The sequence below is a fragment of the Pinus tabuliformis genome, chromosome 6 (assembly GCF_031772625.1).
Source record: "Pinus tabuliformis cultivar Carrire ecotype Pingquan chromosome 6, CPIR1, whole genome shotgun sequence".
In the NCBI taxonomy this organism is placed as follows: Eukaryota; Viridiplantae; Streptophyta; class Pinopsida; order Pinales; family Pinaceae; genus Pinus; species Pinus tabuliformis.
The window spans coordinates 176,565,108-176,587,467 of record NC_142292.1 but is presented as its reverse complement, the minus strand read 5'-3'; the positions used below and the strand labels follow the sequence as shown (position 1 = coordinate 176,587,467).

Genomic DNA, 22,360 nt, shown 5'->3' with positions numbered 1-22,360 from the left:
ATTTGCTAAGAAGTAAAGTGGACACTTCATCAAAGTCCCCAAGACTGACAAAGGTAGGGAATACATCTCAAATTATTTCCTATGTTTTTGTAGGGAACATGGAATTCAGAAGAAATTTACAACAAGATATACACCTAAGCAAAATGGTGTGGCAGAAAGGAAGAATAGGACCATTATGGAAATGGCAAGGAGTATGTTGAAGGCAAAGCATTTGCCAAATGATTATTGGGCTAAAGTTGTCGAATGTGCAACATATATCTTGAATAGATGTCCAACCAAAAGCGTCCAGAATGTAGTTCCTGAAGAGGCATGAAGTGGAAGAAAGCATAGTGTCACTCACATGAGAGTCTTTGGTTGTGTGGAATATGCACATGTCCCGGATGAGTTGAGGAAGAAGTTGGACAGCAAGGGAGAGAAATGTATATTTGTTGGATATAGTGATGAATCCAAAGCATACAAGCTCTACAATCCATCAACCAAGAAGGTCATAATCAACAGAGATGTGTCGTTCATAGAAGAAGAAGCATGGGATGGAAATTTAGAGAAGAAAGTCAATGTGAAATCATGTGTACCACATGAGGACAAAGAGGAATTGACAGTAGAAAACAATTCCTCAACAGTGACTCCCTCTCATTCTATTCAAGCGCAACAAAGTAGGCAGCCAGGAACACCATCAACAAATAATAGGACAGCGTTGCGCAGTCAAGAAAGTGTTTCTCCAAGCACACTACAAAGCGCAACACCAAGTGACATGACAAATGTTTCCACAAATAGATGCATACTTGTTGGACAATGGTTTCGACAAATGTGACGGTGAACCTATTCTCTACATCAAAGAGAGTGATGGTAAGATTCTTATTATCGTCTTATATGTAGATGATTTAATTTTTACAAGCAGTGATGATTTCCTCATCATTGATTTCAAACAAGTCATGAAGAATGAATTTGAAATGACTAACTTGAGGTTGTTAAGATATTTTTTGGGCATAGAAGTGAAGCAAACAGAGAATGGAATTTTTATCTCTCAAGCAAAGTATGTGGTAGACATTTTGGAGAGGTTTAATATGTAGAACAACAAGCCCACATCAACTCCAACTGTCATGGGGTTGAAGCTGAGAAAAGAAGATTGCAGCAAAAATCTCAAACCGACATTATACAAAAGTATGATAGGCAGCTTGATGTATTTGACTGCCACTAGGCTGGATATAATGTATGCAGTGAATTTGGTGCCGAGGTTCATGGAGACACCCAAGGAAACACATTGGAAAGCAATGAAAAGAATCCTAAGGTATGTCAATGGGAAAAAAAACTATGGTATTCAGCATATCGCAATAGATAATTTCAGGCTGGTTGGTTACACTAACAGCGATTGGGCAGGAAGTGTCGATGACAAAAAGAGCATGTCAGGATCTGTTTTTCATTCGGGTTCCAAAGCCATTTCATGGGAATCCAAGAAGAAACCAATAGTTTCATTATCAACACCAGAAGCTGAATATGTCGCTGCAACAGCAGAAACGTGTCAGGCAGTTTGGATGAGAAATATGTTGAGGGATCTTCGCCACGACCACGAGGGAATGACAACTATTTTCTGCGACAACACATCAGCAATTGCATTATCAAAGAATTCTATTTTTCACAAGCGGACCAAGCATATTGATGCTAAATATGATTTTATCAGAGAGTTGATTAACAATGATGAAATTGTGTTGTAGCACTCTAGGTCATAAGAACAATTTGCTGATATTTTCACAAAACCATTGGCACGTGAAAGTTTTGTTTATCTCAAAGACTGTTTGGGAATTGTCAATGGTGGAAGTTGTTATTAAGGGGGAGTGTTGGAAATATTAATCTCAACCACCGCCTTAAACACACTAACAAACACCATGCTTTCCCAATCAACCACTACACAGTTGCGATTTTGTTTATAGGCAAAGGACTCATGTCAGAGAAGAAGGACAACACTGACCATTCCACAACACAGCAGAGAGTTTAAGGCATTTAATAGATCTTGATAAATAGATATGGGTTAAGGCATTTAATAGATCTTGATAAATAGATATGGGAAAACATTTAATCCGCTACTATTGCCCACACTCCACAACACCTGCTAGATGAAAACCAATTACTATGTAAAATCGCCCATGTCGAGTATTAATTATTTCTCTATCATGTATTAATGTAAAATTTCTATGTTGAGATAAATATGGCTGTAAACGTCATTTGTAATGTTGTGGTTAGAGAGCGAGACTCTGTGAGGTAGTGAAGTTGGGGTTAGAGAGCGAGACTTTGTGAGGTAGTGAGGAGAAAATCGCGCAGGAAATATTGGTGGGCACATAAAAACTAGTTTTGTGCAGGAAATATTGGTGGGCACATGAAAACTAGTTTTACAGAGTTTTACAGACATTTTGTCCCCACACCCAGACATTTTGTCCCCACACCCAAGCGCAAACCGCAGTAAGTCTTTTGTATTTTCCCCCTTGGACCTCAGCCTCCATTTATCAAGTGAATGTATTTTCCTATGTTTTATATTATAATCAAGAGTATGTTATGTTGCGATGTGGTCTTAAACATTCATTAGTAAATTTACCGAAACGCTTTTGTTTTTACTCTGTTTTGGTTTGAGTTATTTCTTGTGTTTTATTAAGCCTCTATGTAGTTGGGATTTTCAAAGCCGCAACATAAGACTTACCTCCACGCAACTGAATTTTCATAGAACTTACCTTGCCTCAACCGAATTCTGAGTAAGACTCGTGTTTTATTAAGCATGTGTCTAGTTGAGATTTCCATACCGCAACATAAGACTTACCTCCATGCAACGGGATTTCCATACCGCAACATAAGACTTACCTCCATGCAACGGAATTTTCATAAGACTTACCTTGCCACAACCGAATTCTGAGTGAGACTCCTCTCCTGCCCGGGTAAAATTTTTCTAAAAAATTGATAGAAACGGTTCAAACCAACACCAATACTTCATGTCAAATCTTGTCATTCATGTATATCATACGCAATGTCAGATTCCAAATACCGAATTTTTATTTATAGATATGGACGAGAATACAAATATTATTTTGTCACTCAGGGAGTAATCTCCGGAGCTTGGTTTTATTTAACTATACAAACACCACCTCAATTGAACTGAGCGACTGGAAGGAAGGAAGAAAGAGTCTACTGAATAATAATATATGATGGATACATCAGATCAAGATCAAGATCACGAGGATGTGAACCTGTGCTGGAGAATTTCGACGAGCTTATCATCGATCTGGAATGCTCTGGCCAGAACAGAGACAGAAACCGGAGGAGAGGCTCCGAACAAAGCCGGCGCAACCTGCTGAGTTCCTGGATTCTGGCTGTTCAGTCCAGAGATGGCCACTGCGTTGACAGGGCCAATGTTCTGTTGGAAATGCACAAGACCTCGCGGGAACACAAACACGTCTCCCTTCTTCAGTGTTGTGGAGAACAAAGTGTTGTTAGTGGTGATAAAGCCAACTAAGAGAGTACCCTCGATCACCACCAAGATTTCGGTGGCCCGGGGATGTGTGTGAGGAGGGTTAAGGCCGAGAGGAGCAGCGTAATCGAGCCGAACCATGGAGATTCCCAAGGTGTTCAAGCCTGGTAGCTGCATTACAAAAGCTGGCGTTACGGCAAATCCCAACTGGTTACTCGTATCTCCTGGTTTATCTAGGCCCGTCAAACGGAAGTCATTTGCTGTGACCATCATCGCATTCTTACATGGGAACCCGTTCACAATAACTGCACCATTCAAGTCAAACAAATATATATATATATGATGATGATGTTATTGCAGAAAAAAATAATATGATGTTATTGGCCCCTGATAAATATAGAGACAGACATTCCCGAACGCACCAGACATATATATAATTTATTACATGTAATTACATTTCATAATGTATTCAAACATAACGTGTATGGACATCAGCAAGATAACATTAGTTATATTACCTTTGCTTTTCAAATCGGCAACGCAAATGTCTTGCAAAGGATCTGGATCACTTGCGCGCACAATAACAAAACTATTCGAATATGATAATATCACCAGTACTGCAAGTCCTAACACCGGAAAGGATTCCATGGCTGTATCTCACTATTTTTCTTTTCGAAAATGAAAAGAGATGTACTGAATTTGATGAAGAATATTGAAGAGAGTTGCTCCCTTTTATAACAATCGTAAATGATGGTTTTAATTTTTGGTAGTCCAGGAACCATAAAGATTCTGACCCACCGAACCCCCTCTGTCGCATATGACTCTGTCGGTGTTCTGGTTGGTTAGAAATTAGAATATAAGACAGTGTCGGTGTTCTGGTTGGTTAGAAAATAAAAAGCTAAGTAATGTATAATTATCTCAATCAAGCAAGCAAATCATTTTTAGAGTTTGTTTGTCGATCAAAGAATATTTTCACCTAGTTTGTTTGTTTGTAGAGTAGTCACTGTCTCACATTCACATATGTATAACCTTCCTTCAGCGACTGAAACATAAATATAAATAAAAGTATTATGAGGATATGGTTAGTTTAATGTTCCCTTCGACATTCCCTCTTTGCTTATTTCAGGTACTATGTCGTGCATTGTCTTTAGAGAATAGTCTACCTTCATCTAATATGTTTTAAAAGACAATATTATGAGGATATGGTGAGTTGCGTTTTTCCTTCGACATTCCCTCCTTGTTTGTTTCAGGTAAAATGTTTTACATCGTTTTTCGAATATGGAAAAAGTCTACCTTCATCTAATCTACTATGTTTTAAAAGACAATTTTCGAGGATATGGTCAGTTGCGTGTGTTTCCTCGGATATTCCCTCCCCGTCGGTTTCCGGTAATATGTCTTACATCCTTTTTCAAAAATAGAGAAAGTCTACCGTCATCTACTATGTTTTCAAAAAATATTATGAGGATATGGTCAGTTGGTGTTTCCTTCGACATTAGTCCGTCTTTGTTTCCCGTAATATATCATACATAGTTTTCCAAAGATAGGAAGTCTACTTTAATTTAAATGTCTACATTCATATAACATATTCTACAATATATAAAATATATATAATGATTTGGAGTATTTAATTGTAAAGTTAAGTAAGTAACTAATTAATTAATTAAGCAAGCAAGCTAACATGTTCGACATTATTCTTTAATATTGCTAATATGTTCCACATTATTCCCTAACATAGAAAAAATCTACTTCTATATGTAAAATGTTTCACAATATTGTTTAAGCATAGAAAATGTATACATTGTTTTGGGATATCACATCATATTAAGTTTTTATTTCCAATTTTATTGTTATTTATTTATAAAATTTAACTATTTAAAATAATTAATTAGTGATATCTATATCTATCTATATATATATAATTGAAAAAATTAAAATTAACTAGAATAAGATTATCTTAATCAATAATTCCAGTATATTTTAAATTGAAATAGGAAATTTTACTAAAATATATTTTTACTCGTAACTCTAAAAGGGTTTGATCTAATGGTGGGAAGTGAGGAATTTATGGGTAATGTTCAATTGTCATGAGAGCTTAACGTAATGTAATTTGTCATCTTAATGTAGTTGTTGAACGTGTCGGTGGCCTCTCTACACATAAGTGGATCAAAACACCCCATGTCTTCTTTTTGAAGAATTTTGGTAATGTTTTATGTGATGTATTTTAGTTAAGAGTGACCAAGGAAAGCACTGAAGGAACCCTAGGATCCTCATTTATTTCTTTAGGTATCAAAGATTCTGACCCTATGCATCCTCCACCCGATCTTGATATTGATTCTTTCAATGCATTGATTTATAGTGGCTAAGGTTCTAACGCTGCAAGATAGGCCAATTTGTGATCAAATTGGATGATGTTCCAAAAATTGGGGTTCATGGTCAGTAATATTATGCAATGGCTCTTAGGCTAGAAGAGAGAGAGGAGAGAGGCTTGATCAAGCAATTTATGGGCTTATGTCCTTATGTGTGCTCCTCTTAGCCTAGAAGAGAGAGGAGAGTGGCATGATCAATCAATTTATAGGCTTATGTCCTTATGTGTGCTCTTTTAATCTCTAGGTGGATAAAATTTGGATACCCATGATTAAAGGACAACTTTCTTTTTCCTTCTCTAGGAGAGGATTTTCTCTTTTCTCCTTGAAACGAAGGCACATAGAGATCTATTTTTTCAAAGTAGCCCATACTTTATAGAGGCTCATGGTCTGTATCTAAATGAATGGAGTCCAAATTCAAGCAGATGAAGAAGGGGGAATCCCTAATCATTTGCACCACGTGATCCAACTAGTTAAATTCCAACATGCAAGTTCTAAGTGTTAAAATTACTTACCTCCTCTCAAAGATGTTCCAACTCAAGAAAATTTAGTCAGAGAGGAAGAGACTTCATTAAAAGTGGAAGAAGTATTTCATTCTCCTAGAAGCACTAAGAACCATCATGATCTTTGGTTTATGGATTTGCAGATAAACCATGAGAGGATGAAAAGGTAATCTGTGAAAAGCCACATAAAGATGTAGGGAAACATAATAATAGAAATGTTAGAAGTGAACATGAAAAAAAGATAGACAATGTGATACCCCTAAAGAAAATAATTCAGTTTCTTTTATTAAAGAGACAATAATGATACAATTATTAGTTGTTTAGAGAATATTCTAATTATGTATAGTATAATTAAATAAATAAATAGGTTGATAGCTTCCTACATAATGCATGAAAAGAAAACACTCTATGATGTTAAAAAAAAAAACTAATGGTGATGTAGTTTCTTAGTTATTAGGTACATAATTAGCCACCGATATTTTGGATAGTTAACTCGAGGATTAAAAAATTATTCTATTAAGTATAAATAAAGGATAATTTTTTTGAGCACACAAAGAGAGGTGCTCGGAATATTTATCAACAAATGAGAAGTTGAAAACTGAGAAATAAATGTGACAAAGTGAAGAGGTCACTCTAAGTCTTTTTACAACATAGAAGTGAGCTAGGGGAAACATTCCATAACTAGGAGACAATCTTGTTACTCAAAGTTATAGTTGGATACATGTGAAAGGCGGGAACTAATCATAGCTATTTAGATATATATATATATATATATATATATATATATATGTTTATTCTTCTTTATTACTATTGATTTATTTACAAATATTTTTGTTTTTTTTTATTATTGTTAATTTACTTTATCCTTAAAAAGGGAATAGTCGCTTAGAAGTTTGATATTAAGTTAATACAGTATAATGTATTAAATAAATATTGCAAATAGATGTATTTATTTCAATATTGGTTCTAATAGTAAATATAAAAGAAATAAATAGTTTCTAGAAAAAAAAATGGTATGTGGAACATTGCAGATAATACAAAAGTAATTTTAGGAAAAAAATAATCAAAGGAAAAGAAAAAAAATATTGTCAACACTTGAATATATAATCTTGTTACTACAAATATGTTTATGGTTGGATTTATGGAACTTCATGTGTAAAGAAAATTTGGAAAATAAATCATGATTGAAAACTATTAATTTATTTATGATTTTTGAAAACAAAATAAACAAATATCCACAATATTAACCGGACAACAAACTATTATTTCTTTTCCAATATATTTATGTATAAAAATATTCCAATAATCAAGTGAATGAATCTATAAATGACTATTGAGTTTTAAAAAGGAAAATAAAAACTCACGCAGGGATAAATAAACATGTAGAAAGTAAGAACTTTTATTCTCTTTTTTTTTTAAATGGTAAAAAGGTTTACCTGAGACAATATGGATAGAGTAAGACATAAGTTTGAAGCATTAATACCATAATTTCATTCTTCCCATGTTTAATTCCTTCCATATAATTGTTTTTGGGTAAACATTTACAAAGTAAAAAACTTTTATTCTCTTCTTTTTAAAATGGTAAAAAGTTTTACCTGAGACGATATGGGTAGAATAAGACATAAGTATGAACCATTAATGCCATAGTTTCATTCTTACCATATTGAATATAATTTTTTTTTAAATGGTACAAAGTTTTATCTGACACAATATCGATAGAGTAAGACATAAGTTTGAAGCATTAATATCATGGTTTCATTTTTTCTATATTAAATATAATTATTTTTTGGTATCCCAGAGGAATCCAGGATCTGACCTTCTAAGGTCTATGACCTGTCCTCCTCTCTATAAATTGGGTCACAATTAGGGGGATTTGAATCTTGGATCTCTCAGTTTTCACAAATTTCACATTACCTCAATCACCAATTGAGCTACCCTGGGACCATATTAGATATAATTTGAAATGAGATGCATTTACATTTAAATTTTCATATATTAATCAATACAGTTATTTGATAAAGATAAATGGTCTTTGTCACAATATCTAAGATATATTGGTATAAAAATATAACTTATTCAAATACAATAAAATGTTATAGTTGAAACCTTTATAATTAAGTGTTAGAGATTTTATTTGTTAATATATACTTTTCTTATGGGATAAAAGGAACATGACAAATGCTATTCAACGTTATGGTGTACCTTATCTAGTAAATAAAAGGTAACTAATAAACTACTATACAAACACAAATGTATACCATTGATTTTTGTTTATATAATTGAATATGTGAAATTTAGGTTGTCTTGGTTGGTTGGGAAGAATGGTTGCTCTTCCCCACCCACATTTAATTCCATGAGAAATACATGATTATGAAAAATATTGTAGAAAATTATTTCATTAAGAAAAATCTTATATGAACAAGCTTTATATGAAATAAGTTGTGTTGTTTGGCATGTACTATTAGTAAACCATAATATTGGCATGTGGTATTGTAACAAAGGATGATATATAGCATAGTTTACAACATTAGGCCTTTGGGAAAAAATATGTAACAAAGTAAATGAGACATAAAAATAAATTGTACTCACAATAGTAGCTCTTTGATTTACATGGGGAGAATTGGAACTCTATGAACAATATGGTTTATCGGTCTAGTTGGGAAAAATGAACCACCTTCAGAAATGCTTGAAACAATGTGGAGTCTTAAAGTAGAGTAGATAGTGTGATACCCTTGCTATGCTCCCCTTGACTTTTTTAATGACGTAATTACACCCTAGTTATGAATGATAATAGATTGATTGAATAGCTTGAAGGGTAGGATGAAAAATCCATGATTTATGATGGAAGAGGAGGAATACGAATATGACTAGTGATAACATGCACCATTAATTAAATATCCAGCCAACAAGAAATCTTAAAAAAATAAATAATAAAACATTCTTTGAGGAACACGAAGGAACACACAAGAAAAATATAAAAAGGGACTTGAGTAAAACTATAGGGTTTTCTCATCAGATTGAGGATGATAAGATGAGCTATGAGCTAACTAAGTGCTAATACAAGAAAAAAATTCCATCCAAAAATATCCAGTGAAAATGGGATCTTTGTCACTTACAATAATCTTTGGGTTTCCATGTAGCTTTTGAATTGTTTCCATAAATGCAGCAGAAAAAGTATTAGCTTTAAAAGGATGAGATAACGCAAAAAAATGTGGATACTTGTTAAGTCTATCAATTACCACCATGATGACACGCTTTCCTTGAAACTTGGGTAAACCTATGATAAAATCCATTGAGACCTCCTCCCAGCGTTGACTTGGAATGGATAAAGGTTGTAGTAGACTTGAGTATTAAATGTCTCAACTTTGTTTTGTTGGAAAACCAAACATTCTGCCACAAACTTCTGAATATCATATTTAAGGCCATCCCAAAAAACCTATTTCTTGACTTCTTAAAAATCCTAGGTGCCCTCCTAAGGGTGAGGTGTGAAATTCCAAAAGAATATTTTGTTTTCATTGAGAATTCTTACAAAGATGTAAGCGATCTTTGTACCATAATGAATCATTTTTCTAGATAAATTTATCTAATGTACTAGGATGTTTCTGCAAATTTTGAGTGAGTGTCCACACCTCTTTGTTATTCTTTCATTCATCCCTTGCTTTAGTGATCCAATCAGGTTGGATAATAGAAATGGAACAGAGTAATTCTTCCACATCCTCATCCTTTCTTGAGAGTGCATCTACAGCAACATTTTGGTTCTCTTTTTTGTAGATGATTTCAAAGTCATAATTGAGCATCTTTGTGACCCATTTTTACAGCTCTTCTAAATATATTCTTTGTTATAAAAATTATTTAATACTGTCATGATCTTCTTTTACCTTGAAGTGTTTTCCCATTAGGTAAGATCACCATTGCTTTAATTCATGTAGTATTGCCAACATTTCCTTCTCATAAATAGGCTTGTGTAAATCTTTTCCTTGATTGGATGACTTTCAAAAACAATGGATCTTACTTCTTGCATTAAAATAACATCGTTTCCATTTCTTGAGGCATCACATTCCACGATAAAAGTTTTTGTGAATTTTGGTGTAGCTAAGACTCATGATTGGCACATTGCCTCTTTAAGATGTTCAAAGGCCTTAGTCACTTCTGAAGTCAAATAAAATGCATATTTATTCATTAATGTTGTTATAGGTGCTATTATTCTCCCAAACTATTAATGAACTTGCCATAATACCCTGTCAAACCAAGAAATCATCGAATATGCTTTAAGGTTGTGGGGAATTTCCATTCCTTAATGGCTTTGATTTTTCTAGGGCCACCTTAAAATCCTCATGAGATACAATATGACCCAAATATTCCACCTCCTATACTCCAAGAAAATATTTGGAGTATTTTTCATAAAAAAATTTCTCCTTCAATTGTTTGAGCACCCTATCAACATATTGAACATGATCCTTCGAAGACTTGTTGTAGATAAGTATATCATCAAAAAATAATAACACTAATTTTCTAAGGAAGGGTTTGAAAATGGAATTCATCAAACCCTTAAATGTGGAAGGTGCATTAGTAAGGCCAAAAGGCATGACCAAAAATTCATAATGACCTTGATGAGTTCAGAATGGTGTTTTTGAAATGTCTTCAGCCTTCATTCTAATTTGATTATATCCTAAACGAATATCCAAATTGGTGAAGTAAATTTCTCTATGTAGTTCATCCAACAATTCATTAATGACAAGAATGAGAAATTTATCTTTAATACTGAGCTTGTTGATCTCCCTATTATCCATACAAATATATCGCGATTCATCATTCTTGTGAACCAATAATACTAGAGCAGAGAAAGAACTTTAACTAGGTTGAATTATACTTGCCTCTAACATTTTTGCAACCATACATTCAATTTCACTCTTTTGAGCATAGGGATATCTGTAAGGCCTGATGTTTGGAGGAACACTTCCTCAAATCAATTGAATAGAATGATTATAATACAAAATTGGTGGGAGACCTTTGGGAGTATCAAACACCTTGGAATGATTGTCCAAGGCTTTTTGGAGATCTAGAGAAATGGATGACTTAGACATTTGAACATCTAGTGAACATAATTGTACAATTACCTGTCATTGGTCCTTCTTCAAAATATTTGTCATGCCATTAGAACTTATAATATTCCTATGTTTCCTTGTGATACCCCTTAATTCAATTTCCTTTCCTTGCCAAAAAATATTTCAAGAAAAGTTTGTTGAAAATGGCAATAAGAAAATCCTAATTTAATTTTCCCTTGAATTAAATTAGGATAAAATTGTAATTCCACATCACAAGACAACAAGAATGAGTTAACTAAGTTAATTTCACTTAGTTGGCTCAATTAATTAGAGTTTATGGCCTAACTTAAGTCATGTAGAGTGCTTCCTAAATTTTAGGAGCCTAGGTTGAGTTTAATTTGAGTTGTAATAGTTTAATTCATTTAAACTAAGTTAAAGTTAGTTAAACTAGTTCAAACTATTGGAGCAACTAGTAGGAGTTCTAGCAGTGGGGTGCAGCTTCAATGTTCAACTAGCTAATTGATAAATCGGCCATAATTAACTCATGCACACATGAAATTTGAGTTACCCAGTTGAGATTGGAGTTCTAGGGTGGTGGAATATCAATTGTATAATTTTTTGAGTTGTACAGATGGTGCATGAAGTCAAAGAAGAGCCTATAGGGATTATGCAATTCAGGATGGGATTTCCCTAATTAATATTGGGCTAATTCCTTGAGAAATAACACAAGGAAATGGGAGTTTGTAATGGAAAAAAATTGGCTAAGTATTGGCAAGAGTCAGTGTGTGAGGCAGAGAGATAGATTATACTATTGCAGAGGTTTCTTGAGCTTGAGAAAGCATTGTATTTCTTCTCTATTTTCTAATTAATGCAATATAGATAGGAAGGGGTTTTGAGAAGCAAGCTTTCCCCTTAGAGAATTATTTGAGCATATGTGATTGAATCTTGCCTCATGTTTATGTCGTTATTTCTCGATCGTTTAATTGTTTCCACTGATAAGTAGAGCATATTGAAGTCTTTTTTTTTAGAAAATTACATAATATGTTTGAATCTACAAGGAATTTCTACAAAATTGTTGAAAACTAAAATCCATCATCCCAAAATATTGTAACCATTGGACTTCTAGTACAGTATCAACACCACCCATTCGAATGGAAAGAATCAGAATATTTAATAAATATTCTCGTATAGTTAGCTTCATATTAGGGAACTTTTGAGAGCAATTTGTAGTTCTTGCATTTCCAACTATCAGTCGACACTCTCGTGGTGCATATAGAAAGAAATTCAATTCCTTGGCTATATTATAATGAATAAAATTATGGGTAATACCCATATCAATAATATCTACAACCTTTTTCTTTTTGATATATCCCTCTATCTTGAGAGTTCGAGGTGTGATAATTCTTTCCAATACATTACAAGATATCCTCAGACTAATTTTTTTATTTTTCTAGGGTTGGCTCCTCATGTATATCATCTTCTTTTGGTGCTTCATGTTCCTTTTATTCCTCCTCTTCATAATCTATGTAGAATAATTAATTCTCATCACACTTATGACCTTTAATATATTTTCTATCACAATTGTAATAAATCCCTTTTTCTCTTTTTTCCTCCAATTAGTCAACCTTGTAGGTCGTGGAAGGCTAGTCGCAACAACACTTCCATATTTATAGTAATGAGTGGTAGACTTCATTCTTTCCATAATTTTTCTTTCAACTTTTCTTTCCACCTTGAATGTCTTCTCCAATGAATTAGGTTCCCAAAGGCAAACCTCATGTTGTATAGTATCCTTTAAAGTCCCTATGAAAACATGAAACCTATGCTCCTTTGGAATATCATTTACCTTGATATTCAATCTTTGGAAGTCCTCAATGTGCTCTGCCATTGAACCCTTTTATTTGAGGTTTATCAATTGGCTAAAGAAGGTATTTCTCTTTCTATCCTCATAATGTGTCACTAATTCTTCTGCAAAAATTATCCAAGTGACTATTAATTTATGAGAACAAAGCCATCAATGCCACACAAACTGATTTTGTTCTAAATATAAAGATGCAATGTGTACCTTTTGTGTGTTCGACATATCACATAGATCAAATAATTGCTCCATCTGTAGTATCCATGTTACTAGATCCCTTCCATCAGAATTCTTCATATTAATTTTCATAATGTGGTTAGTCTTCAATCCAAAGTTAAAGTCTCTAAAATCATCACTAACATTCCTTCTCTTTTAGTCATGAGTTTCATGGAGTACCTTGTCACCACTAGGAACCATTACTTGTAGCAAATTTGTCAAACCTTCCTTCAAACCTTCCACTTCTCTTTCTATTTTTTATTCTAAACCATTCATGTTCCCTTTTAAACCACAAATATTAACATTCATAATCACTTCCAATTCATTTTTTATTACTCTTTGCCAAAGCGAAATTTGTTGCACTTGGTCTCGTAATTTTTATATATCATGTTGTGTTTCTTCCTCTTCTTCATGCACCATATTAGAGCTTTCTGGTTTCTTACTAGGTGTGTTCATTTTTTTTGTTTTGAGGAATATTGGAATGAAATAATGATATCTATGCTTCTCTATTCCCTTTGAATCATTTCAAACTAATTTTGCAAACAAAATAGTTGCAAATTAAAAAAATATACACACCTTTTTACTCGTTTTTTGGAGCTAGATATTGAAATTGTTGTATCTCTACAATTTCAAATCTCCAAGGTATGCAATTTCGTCCTATGGTATCCCTCCTAGTCTTATTTCCAATGCCACAAGTTCGACCAAGATTGGATTCTTCAAGAATAAATTATGCCCAATATCCCATGATGACCTAATTATAGACTGGTTCAGTAGAGCGAACTTATACGTAGTTCCACATGTCACCGTTTTGACCTTCAGCCCTAAAAATGATACACAAAAAACTGCATTTTGTTCTCTTTTAGTCACATTTTACAAAAATCAAATCTAATGCTCAGAGCGAAAGTTATGATGATTTTCCCTCGGTCACTTGTTTGACATTGAATTCTGGAGCATGTAAAAACCCTAACTGCTTCGGACCATATCTTAGAAAATATGGCAAACCAAGATTGAAATTTGTACGCAATGTTCACCAATATTTATGGTCTACATTGTCAAAATTTTAGCTTCTGAAGCATCGTAGAAAAAACATTATAGCAAAAAAACCAAGATGACATCTTTCAGCGAATGAAACCTAGAATCGAAAGCTATGATTCCAAATGTTATGCAATGAGCTCATAAAAGAGAAGAAAAGATATATCAATGACTTGAGAAATAGCATCTTCATGGAGGAAATTTCCTTTATATCACATAAATGAGAAATTCTTGGATGATACAAATGAGAGGACATCCTTGGTATATACAGGAGTCTAAGGGATGACAGTATAATCAAAGTCTACATAACAATAATAATGTAAGGGCACAACAATAACAATAATGGGCTTCTATGGGGCACAACAATAAAAATATGGGGGCTACATGGGCACAAAAATAACAATAGGAGGCTACACTAACAATAAGAATAAGGGGGCTACACTAGTATTATAGGGACCTAACATGGTCTCCTATTCATCCTGTATTGGAAGGAATTGGAAATTGGCATTGAGAAATAAATTTTTGTGTTCTAGTTGAACGTTGGCGTGGCGTACTAAAGCTGACGGAATGAGATTCAATTTTGAAGTTTTGGATGGTGTGTATCCAAGCTTGGACAAGCCTAAGGAATGATCTAAGGAAGTGGGTGATGGTTGCTCACTAGAGGGTTGATAAACCACCAAGCAAGAGGGTGTTTGCTAAGAGGGTTGATAAACCACCTTGCATGCTTATCATTGGGATGATAAATCACTCTCAGAGTGCTTTCCATAGCTAATAAGCCACCTAGAAATATGAATTTTCTATAGTTCTTTCCAAGTTGATAAAATAACCAGTGTATGTAAATTCTCATACACCTAGAGTTGAGCATGGCTTTCTAGTGAAGTTGTTGAAGAAAATCCCCTTGGATCATGGATCTAGATCAAGGATGATAATCGTAAGTAATATTGGTAGCAGTTAGTCTATGGTAGCCCTTTAATTTTCTATGTTCCAAAGGCTTATCATAAGGATAACTTCTATTATGTGATGAGCAAAAATTTGCATATTGCCCTAGAGTGAACAAGTAATGAGGCTAATGAAAGGGTGTCAGGCTAAGGCGAGAGACGTTACCCTGATGTCATATCAAGACCTTGGACCTCAGGATCTTGGAAGGATGAGAGGTGCACTTGGAAACAAGAGGATAATATTAACAAGTCGATATTAAAAACTGACATTGATGGTAATGTCTCTGTCAATTGACAAAAGGTTGATTTGGTCTTAGGCTTGAGGGTCTGAGGATCTCAGGGAAAAGGTGAGACCTAACATGGAAGGAATGGGCTGAGATTGATGGGAGTTGAGATGGGAATTTCTCTTTTCCTTTAATAGGAAGTCAAGTCTTTCTTTCATTGGGTCCATTCACTATGTGTTATGCATGATGTGTCAAGGAATAGGGGGTGAGGTTGATATCCATTATAATAGGAAATGGTTAAATTTCAAAGATAAGGGGGTGTACTGGTGGGGGCTATGAGATGGTGATATGGCAGGCACCACATAGGCATGACTATGGAGGTCAGATTAGGACTAAGTAATACCTCTCACTCAACCTTACAGACTTAAGGGGAAGGGGAGGGGGTTTTATAAAGTGGTGTCAATGCATGTTTCATGCACCGAACCTGGAAAGTCTCACATGCTCACACTGGCATTAATGTTGGAACTCCAAAGTCCCCTTCTTGTTTACAGATGTGTGTTTTTACAATTGATGAAATGAATTGTGGAAAAAATTATTGATTCAATGCTCTATGTTTGTACTGACTATGATTTGGTACCACATATGCCCTCATCTCAACATAAGCCAAGGTGATGGATAGTGGTGCTTATTTTCCTTTTCGTTTTTTGTTACATAATAGCTATGTGTATGTAACAACATGTAGATAGAAATCAAGGTGCAACAAGAAAGAGAAAAGATGAGTAACATGTGAGAGTAGTATGGTACAAATAGTTCTCAATAGGGTCCTGAAGAAGATTTATTTAGGAACATGAAAGACGAGAGCACTCCTCAATTGATGGACACTCTTAGAAACCTAAGAGCTGAAATGAGAAGTTGCAAGGAAGATAATGAGAATCTTTCTAGAGAACAAGAGACGAAAGTAGGAGTGAATGTTGTAATATTGCAAAGTCTATTAGATCTGCAAATATGAAGACAAAAGGAACTTGGACTCAACCATCATGATAGGTAGAATCCCAAGTATAATCCATTAGATATTCAAGAGCATAAGCTAGATACTAATATAGCATAAGGAAGTCATTCAAGGAAAAGGCAAAGACATGCAGAAGGAGGAACAATCTTGCTCAGCACTCTAGAGAGGGAATCAAGTAGCTCTAACAGCTCATCAAACACATCAACTAAGAGACATCATTATGAAAGGAATAATGGAAAGAATCCCATGAAAAAAGAGTTTTAAAAAGGAAAACCTCCCGTCTTTCCTGAAGAAGTGAAGAAAGTAGAAGATCTAGAGGCATCGTTCTTAGGGATGAAAGTGTACTTTAAATTGCGTGATTATTCTAAGAACATGAAGGCAAGGGTGGTTGTATTTAGATTACAATGAAATACTGATATATGGTGGGAGGATCTCAAGAACATCGAAAACATTAGAGAGAAGGCGATACCATGGAGGAAGTTTGAAAAGTACTTTTGGGAAATGTGCCTATCTGAAAAATATAATATGGAGTCAAAGAATTTTATGAACAAAAAATGAAACAACTGACAAGTAAGGAGTACAAAACTATGTGAAAAAGACTTTTAAAAATTAAATAGGATTAAAAGTGATGATATATCAAGACTTTCATTGGACACATTAAATATGTTGATTTTCTTCTCTGGTTGCACTTCATAACTTAGCTGGGTTAAACTAGAACGTGTGATTTATGATATAAGGAAACTAATGAAAACTCGAAAATCATTAACCCTAGGAAAATAACTTCATCCAAGATGTAAATTTTAATAATTTTGAAAAATATAAATTAAATGGATGCAAATTAGTTCAATTTTATTTTAAAATTATGTTAATTTATATAAAATAATAATTTTGTAAATAATTCTATATGAAAACTTAAATAACATTAAAGATATTGTTACTTCTAAGTTCAAAGAAAAATTGTGGTGCGAGAAAGATTTAGCGTCTAAAAGAAAATTAAGTTATTATAAGAAGGTCATCAACCCCACCCTTGAAGATCAAAAGTATCTATCTATTCTAACTAGCTCAAAGAAGAAAATTAATATAGCAAAGATTAGAACGAATTCTCATGAGCTCCATAGTGAAACTGGCCGCTGGGCAGTTCCTAAAACGCCATGGATGGAAAGGATCTGCCATATTTGTGAGAATAGAAGCATCGAGGATGAAAACCACTTCCTCTTAGAGTGCCCTGCATACAACCACATTAGATCTCAATATCACAACCTTTGTTACAATACTGACCTTCCTAGCCTTTTACAATGCCAAAATTATAGTGAACTCGGGAGGCTTCTCTCCAAGCTTTTTGAGCATAGGAATAAAATCTTAAATCAAAATAAATAATTTGTCTTTTTAGGTCCGATAGATCATTATTTGGTCTCAGCGGACGTTAACCATCATCATCATGAAATGAAAATCTGCTATTTTATTAATTTTATTGAAATTATAAAATTTTCATTTATTTTTTATATTAAACAATTGTTTTAATAAAATGTGTAATTGATTTATTCTTTTCCATTAAAATACAATTATATGTACAACGTTTATCGATGAATAAATGTCTTTCGAAAAAAATTCAGCAAGGCCCTTCAGATTTGATCACTCCATGCGATCTATTTATTAAACATGTCCAGCGATTTATGAAAACCTTCGTCACCATGTCATCACAGATTTTTGGGAAATGACATAGAGAAGATCGGGCTATGAAGATTAATAGCAGGAACGCAGAAACACATTGAAGATTCATCGGTGAAATGGAATCTGACATTACGTTACATTTCATAATGTGTGAGAACATAACATGTGTATGCATTAACAAAATTAAAAGAATGAATTATATTTACCATCCAATAAATCATGTCAAAGCCAACCTGACTAAGAAGATAGATCACATTTTTGCTGGCTTAAATAAATATGAAAATGGCCGGAAGCCGTCAAGATAAAACGAATTTTATTGCTCCAGTGTTTATTAATTTAATCATAGATTTAATAAGAATTTAATTTCTAATATATTTTTATTTAAATATATATATATATATATTTTAATAATTAAAATAATACAAATTATATTTATAAAATGTAAATAACTTTCTAAATTTAATTACAATTTTTCAGCATGAAAAATATTTACAATAATAAAAGGAAATTAATTTTTTTAACTATTTTTGATAATTTAAATAATATAATTATTTTTTCTAAAATATAATTAATTTATAAATTTAATCATAATTTTTTATTAAATAAGGTTTACAAAAATTTTTATAATAGAAAGAATTTGAAAATCTCACACAATATTTATTTTGAAATAAAGTTTTTAGAATTTTTATTTAAATATTAATAATTATTATATGAATGGTAGAGATTTAATGTTCACATACAATATTCTAATATATATATATACTATATATATATATATATATATATATAAATTAAAGATTAATTTTTTTTCAAAATAGTTAAGTCTATTTTTCATCTTTTATTAATTTAAAAAAATATCATATAAACATACTAAATAAATTGTGATTTCTTAAATATGTGATATTCATTAATTATATATTGACCCATATTATGATAACAAAAATGATGTATTTACCTTTAATATTATAACCAATCTTATTTAAAAATAAAAAATCTTTATAGATCTGGTTATATATTTTCTTAAATGTCTATATGTTTAACTTGTTGATTCTTTTATCCTTATTATAAGTGATTCTTATAATCATTTAATCTATAAGATTTCTCTAATAATATAAATATACACAATAAAATAAAAACGAAAGGAATATAAATATATAATGGTAAAATACCTTTAAAATCTTAAAGTCTCTTTCTAATATAAGCAATCCTATGCATAAAAATGTCAATAATTTATTTTTATTTTCAAAAAATTAATATGGATAATAAGAAAAACATTAAAATCAGACACGCTTTTATCATGCAGTTACTTCGTTTTTTTTATAATCGAGGTAATAGTTCGTAATGGGCAGAGCCTGGCTCTTAGTTTTGACACTGCATTTTCATAAAAGCATGTTGTTCTCTAATTTGTGACCATGATGGACGTTTGATTCCTCAGCTTTTGTCTGAACCATTGAAAATTGATACAAACAAACACCAATACCTCTTCCGAAATCTTGTCATTCATGTATATCATACGCAGTGTCACATTCCAAATACCGAACTTTTATTTATATAGATATGCACGACACGCAGGCCTCAGATTTTAAATACAGACCTTTTATTTATATAGATATGGGCGAGGATACATATCAGATACTGTACAAATATTATTCTGTCACTCAGGGAGTAACCTCGGGAGCTTGGTTTTATTTAACTATACAAATACCACCTCAATTGAACTGAGCGACTGGAAGGAAGGAAAAAAGAGTCTACTCAATAATAATATATGATGGATGCAGATATCATCACCACTAATCAATATCACGAGGATGTGAACTTGTGCTGGAGAATTTCGACGAGCTTGTCATCGATCTGGAATGCTCTGGAAAGAACAGAGACAGAAACAGGAGGATGTTGGTATTTTTAATGGGGAAAATACCAAAAACCAAATGAACAAACACACAGAGGCAATGCTCTGTTTTTACTTTTCTCCAGGATCCTTTTGTGCACAGAAGACTTAAAAAAAAATTCACTAAGAAACAGAGTATTTCAACACCATAAAAGATTTCTGAGAAATTACTGGGTTAACTGCTGTAAATCCCTTTTTACATTCACTGCAGTAAAAACAACTTACTGCTGTAATATAAAAATTTACATAAGTTTACTGCTGTAAAACAAATTTACTCAGGCTTACAAAAATCGCTCCACCATTTCCTTTGTGCAAAACCACACATGGTTTTTGCTATTCCTCTGTTTTACAATGCCTCACAAAACATTACCAAATACATTTGTGCACTGCTGTGCATTCACCCTCTGGCTCTTCACATTTTACACACTGCTGTGTGTTTTTTTTGAACCCTCATATTTTACTCTACTGTGTATACACACTAAAACTTCCCGTGTGCCATGCAAGAAACAAAAGTCAACACAGTAATAAATGAGCACATTTTACGTGACTCATACACATATCAAAAACTTAATACGAAAACATACAAATTAAATCCTACACCTAACACACATATAAGACTTCACATGTCGTATGTAAACAAATATATAAAAAAAAACGTATGGAATGTATGCCCATCACCATATTAAAGGCCACCACTTAATTCTACGTTGACGCATTAAATTTTATGTCCTTTCTTCCACTGCGATTAAACCAAAAATTTTTCACTCCACGCAAAACTTGACTGTACGCAGGCCCGTGTGCAGGTTTCAAACGATCAACGGCGGAAAGCATTCAATCAAATCGGACGGTGGACAAGGATATCGGAAGCCCTGAGCGCGGACTTGAAAGTTTATCAAAAGCTATTTATCATGTTGTCGGGTCCGCTCCATCGCATCGCAACTTTACTCATGTTAAAGACCCCGACCCTATGATATTGCCGATAGCGATGTGCCGATAGCGATATCGGCGATCGCTCGTCGGAAACACAAAAGCTTCTTTATAATTCCTTCACTTCGACTTTGCCGATGCGATATCGGCGATCGCAGTTGAAATTATATTTTCAACAGAGGAGAGGCTCCGAACAAAGCCGGCTCAACCTGCTGAGTTCCTGGATTCTGGATGTTCAGTGCAGAGATGGCCACTGCGTTGGCAGGGCCAATGTTCTGTTGGAAATGCACAAGACCGCGCGGGAACACAAACACGTCTCCCTTCTTCAGCGTTGTGGAGAACAAACTGTTGTTAGTGGTGACACCCAACTAAGAGAATACCGTCGATCACCACCAGGATTTCAGTAGCCCGCGGATGTGTGTGAGGAGGGTTAAGGCCGAGAGGAGCAGCGTAATCGAGCCGAACCATGGAGATCCCCAAGGTGTTGAGGCCTGGTAGCTGCATTACAAAAGCTGGCGTTACGGCAAATCCCAACTGGTTACTCGTATCTCCTGGTTTATCTAGGCCAGTCAAACGGAAGTCATTTGCTGTGACCATCATCGCATTCTTACATGGGAACCCGTTCACAATAACTGCACAATTCAAATCAAATAATATATATTATATTATACAGACACACATTCCCGAACGCAGCAGACATATATATTATATTACATGTAATTACATTTCATAATCTGTTCAAGCATAACGTGTATGGACATCAACAACATAACATTAGTTATATTACCTTTGCTTTTCAAATCGGCAACGCAAATGTCTTGTAAAGGACCTGGATCACTTGCGTGCACAATAGCAATACTATTCGAATATGATAATATCACCAGTACTGCAACTGCTAACACTGGAAAGGATTCCATAGCTGTAGCTCACTATTTTTCTTTTCGAAAAATGAATAGAGATGCACTGAATTTGATGAAGAATGGAGAGCGTTGCTCCTTTTATAACAATGGTAAATGATGGTATTCATTTTTGAAAGTGCAGGAACGATAAAGATAACGACCTAGGAACCCTACAGATAGTGACCCAGTGTTGCAGGTGGAGCAACGGAACCCTCTATGCTGCATATTACTGTGTCGGTGTTCTGGTTGGTTAGAATGTTCTGGTTGGTTAGAAGATAAAAAAGCTAAGTAATGTATAACCATCTCAAGCAAGGAACTTAGAAAATAAATTTTGGATTT

General features: G+C 33.6%; 1 protein-coding gene and 1 pseudogene across 1 annotated transcript; both read right to left on the bottom strand.

Annotated features, from left to right (window-relative positions):
• Positions 1-3,214: 3,214 nt before the first annotated feature.
• Positions 3,215-4,099, bottom strand: LOC149258051 (germin-like protein 1-3). Its single transcript, XM_089398556.1, has 2 exons — positions 3,970-4,099; positions 3,215-3,756 (listed from the first exon to the last, which is right to left on the bottom strand). The coding sequence occupies exons 1-2, from the start codon at positions 4,097-4,099 to the stop codon at positions 3,215-3,217; spliced, it is 672 nt and encodes a 223-aa protein (XP_089254682.1).
• Positions 4,100-20,107: 16,008 nt separating this feature from the next.
• On the bottom strand, positions 20,108-22,039 carry LOC149258050 (germin-like protein 8-2; annotated as a pseudogene).
• Between the last annotated feature and the right edge of the window lie 321 nt (positions 22,040-22,360).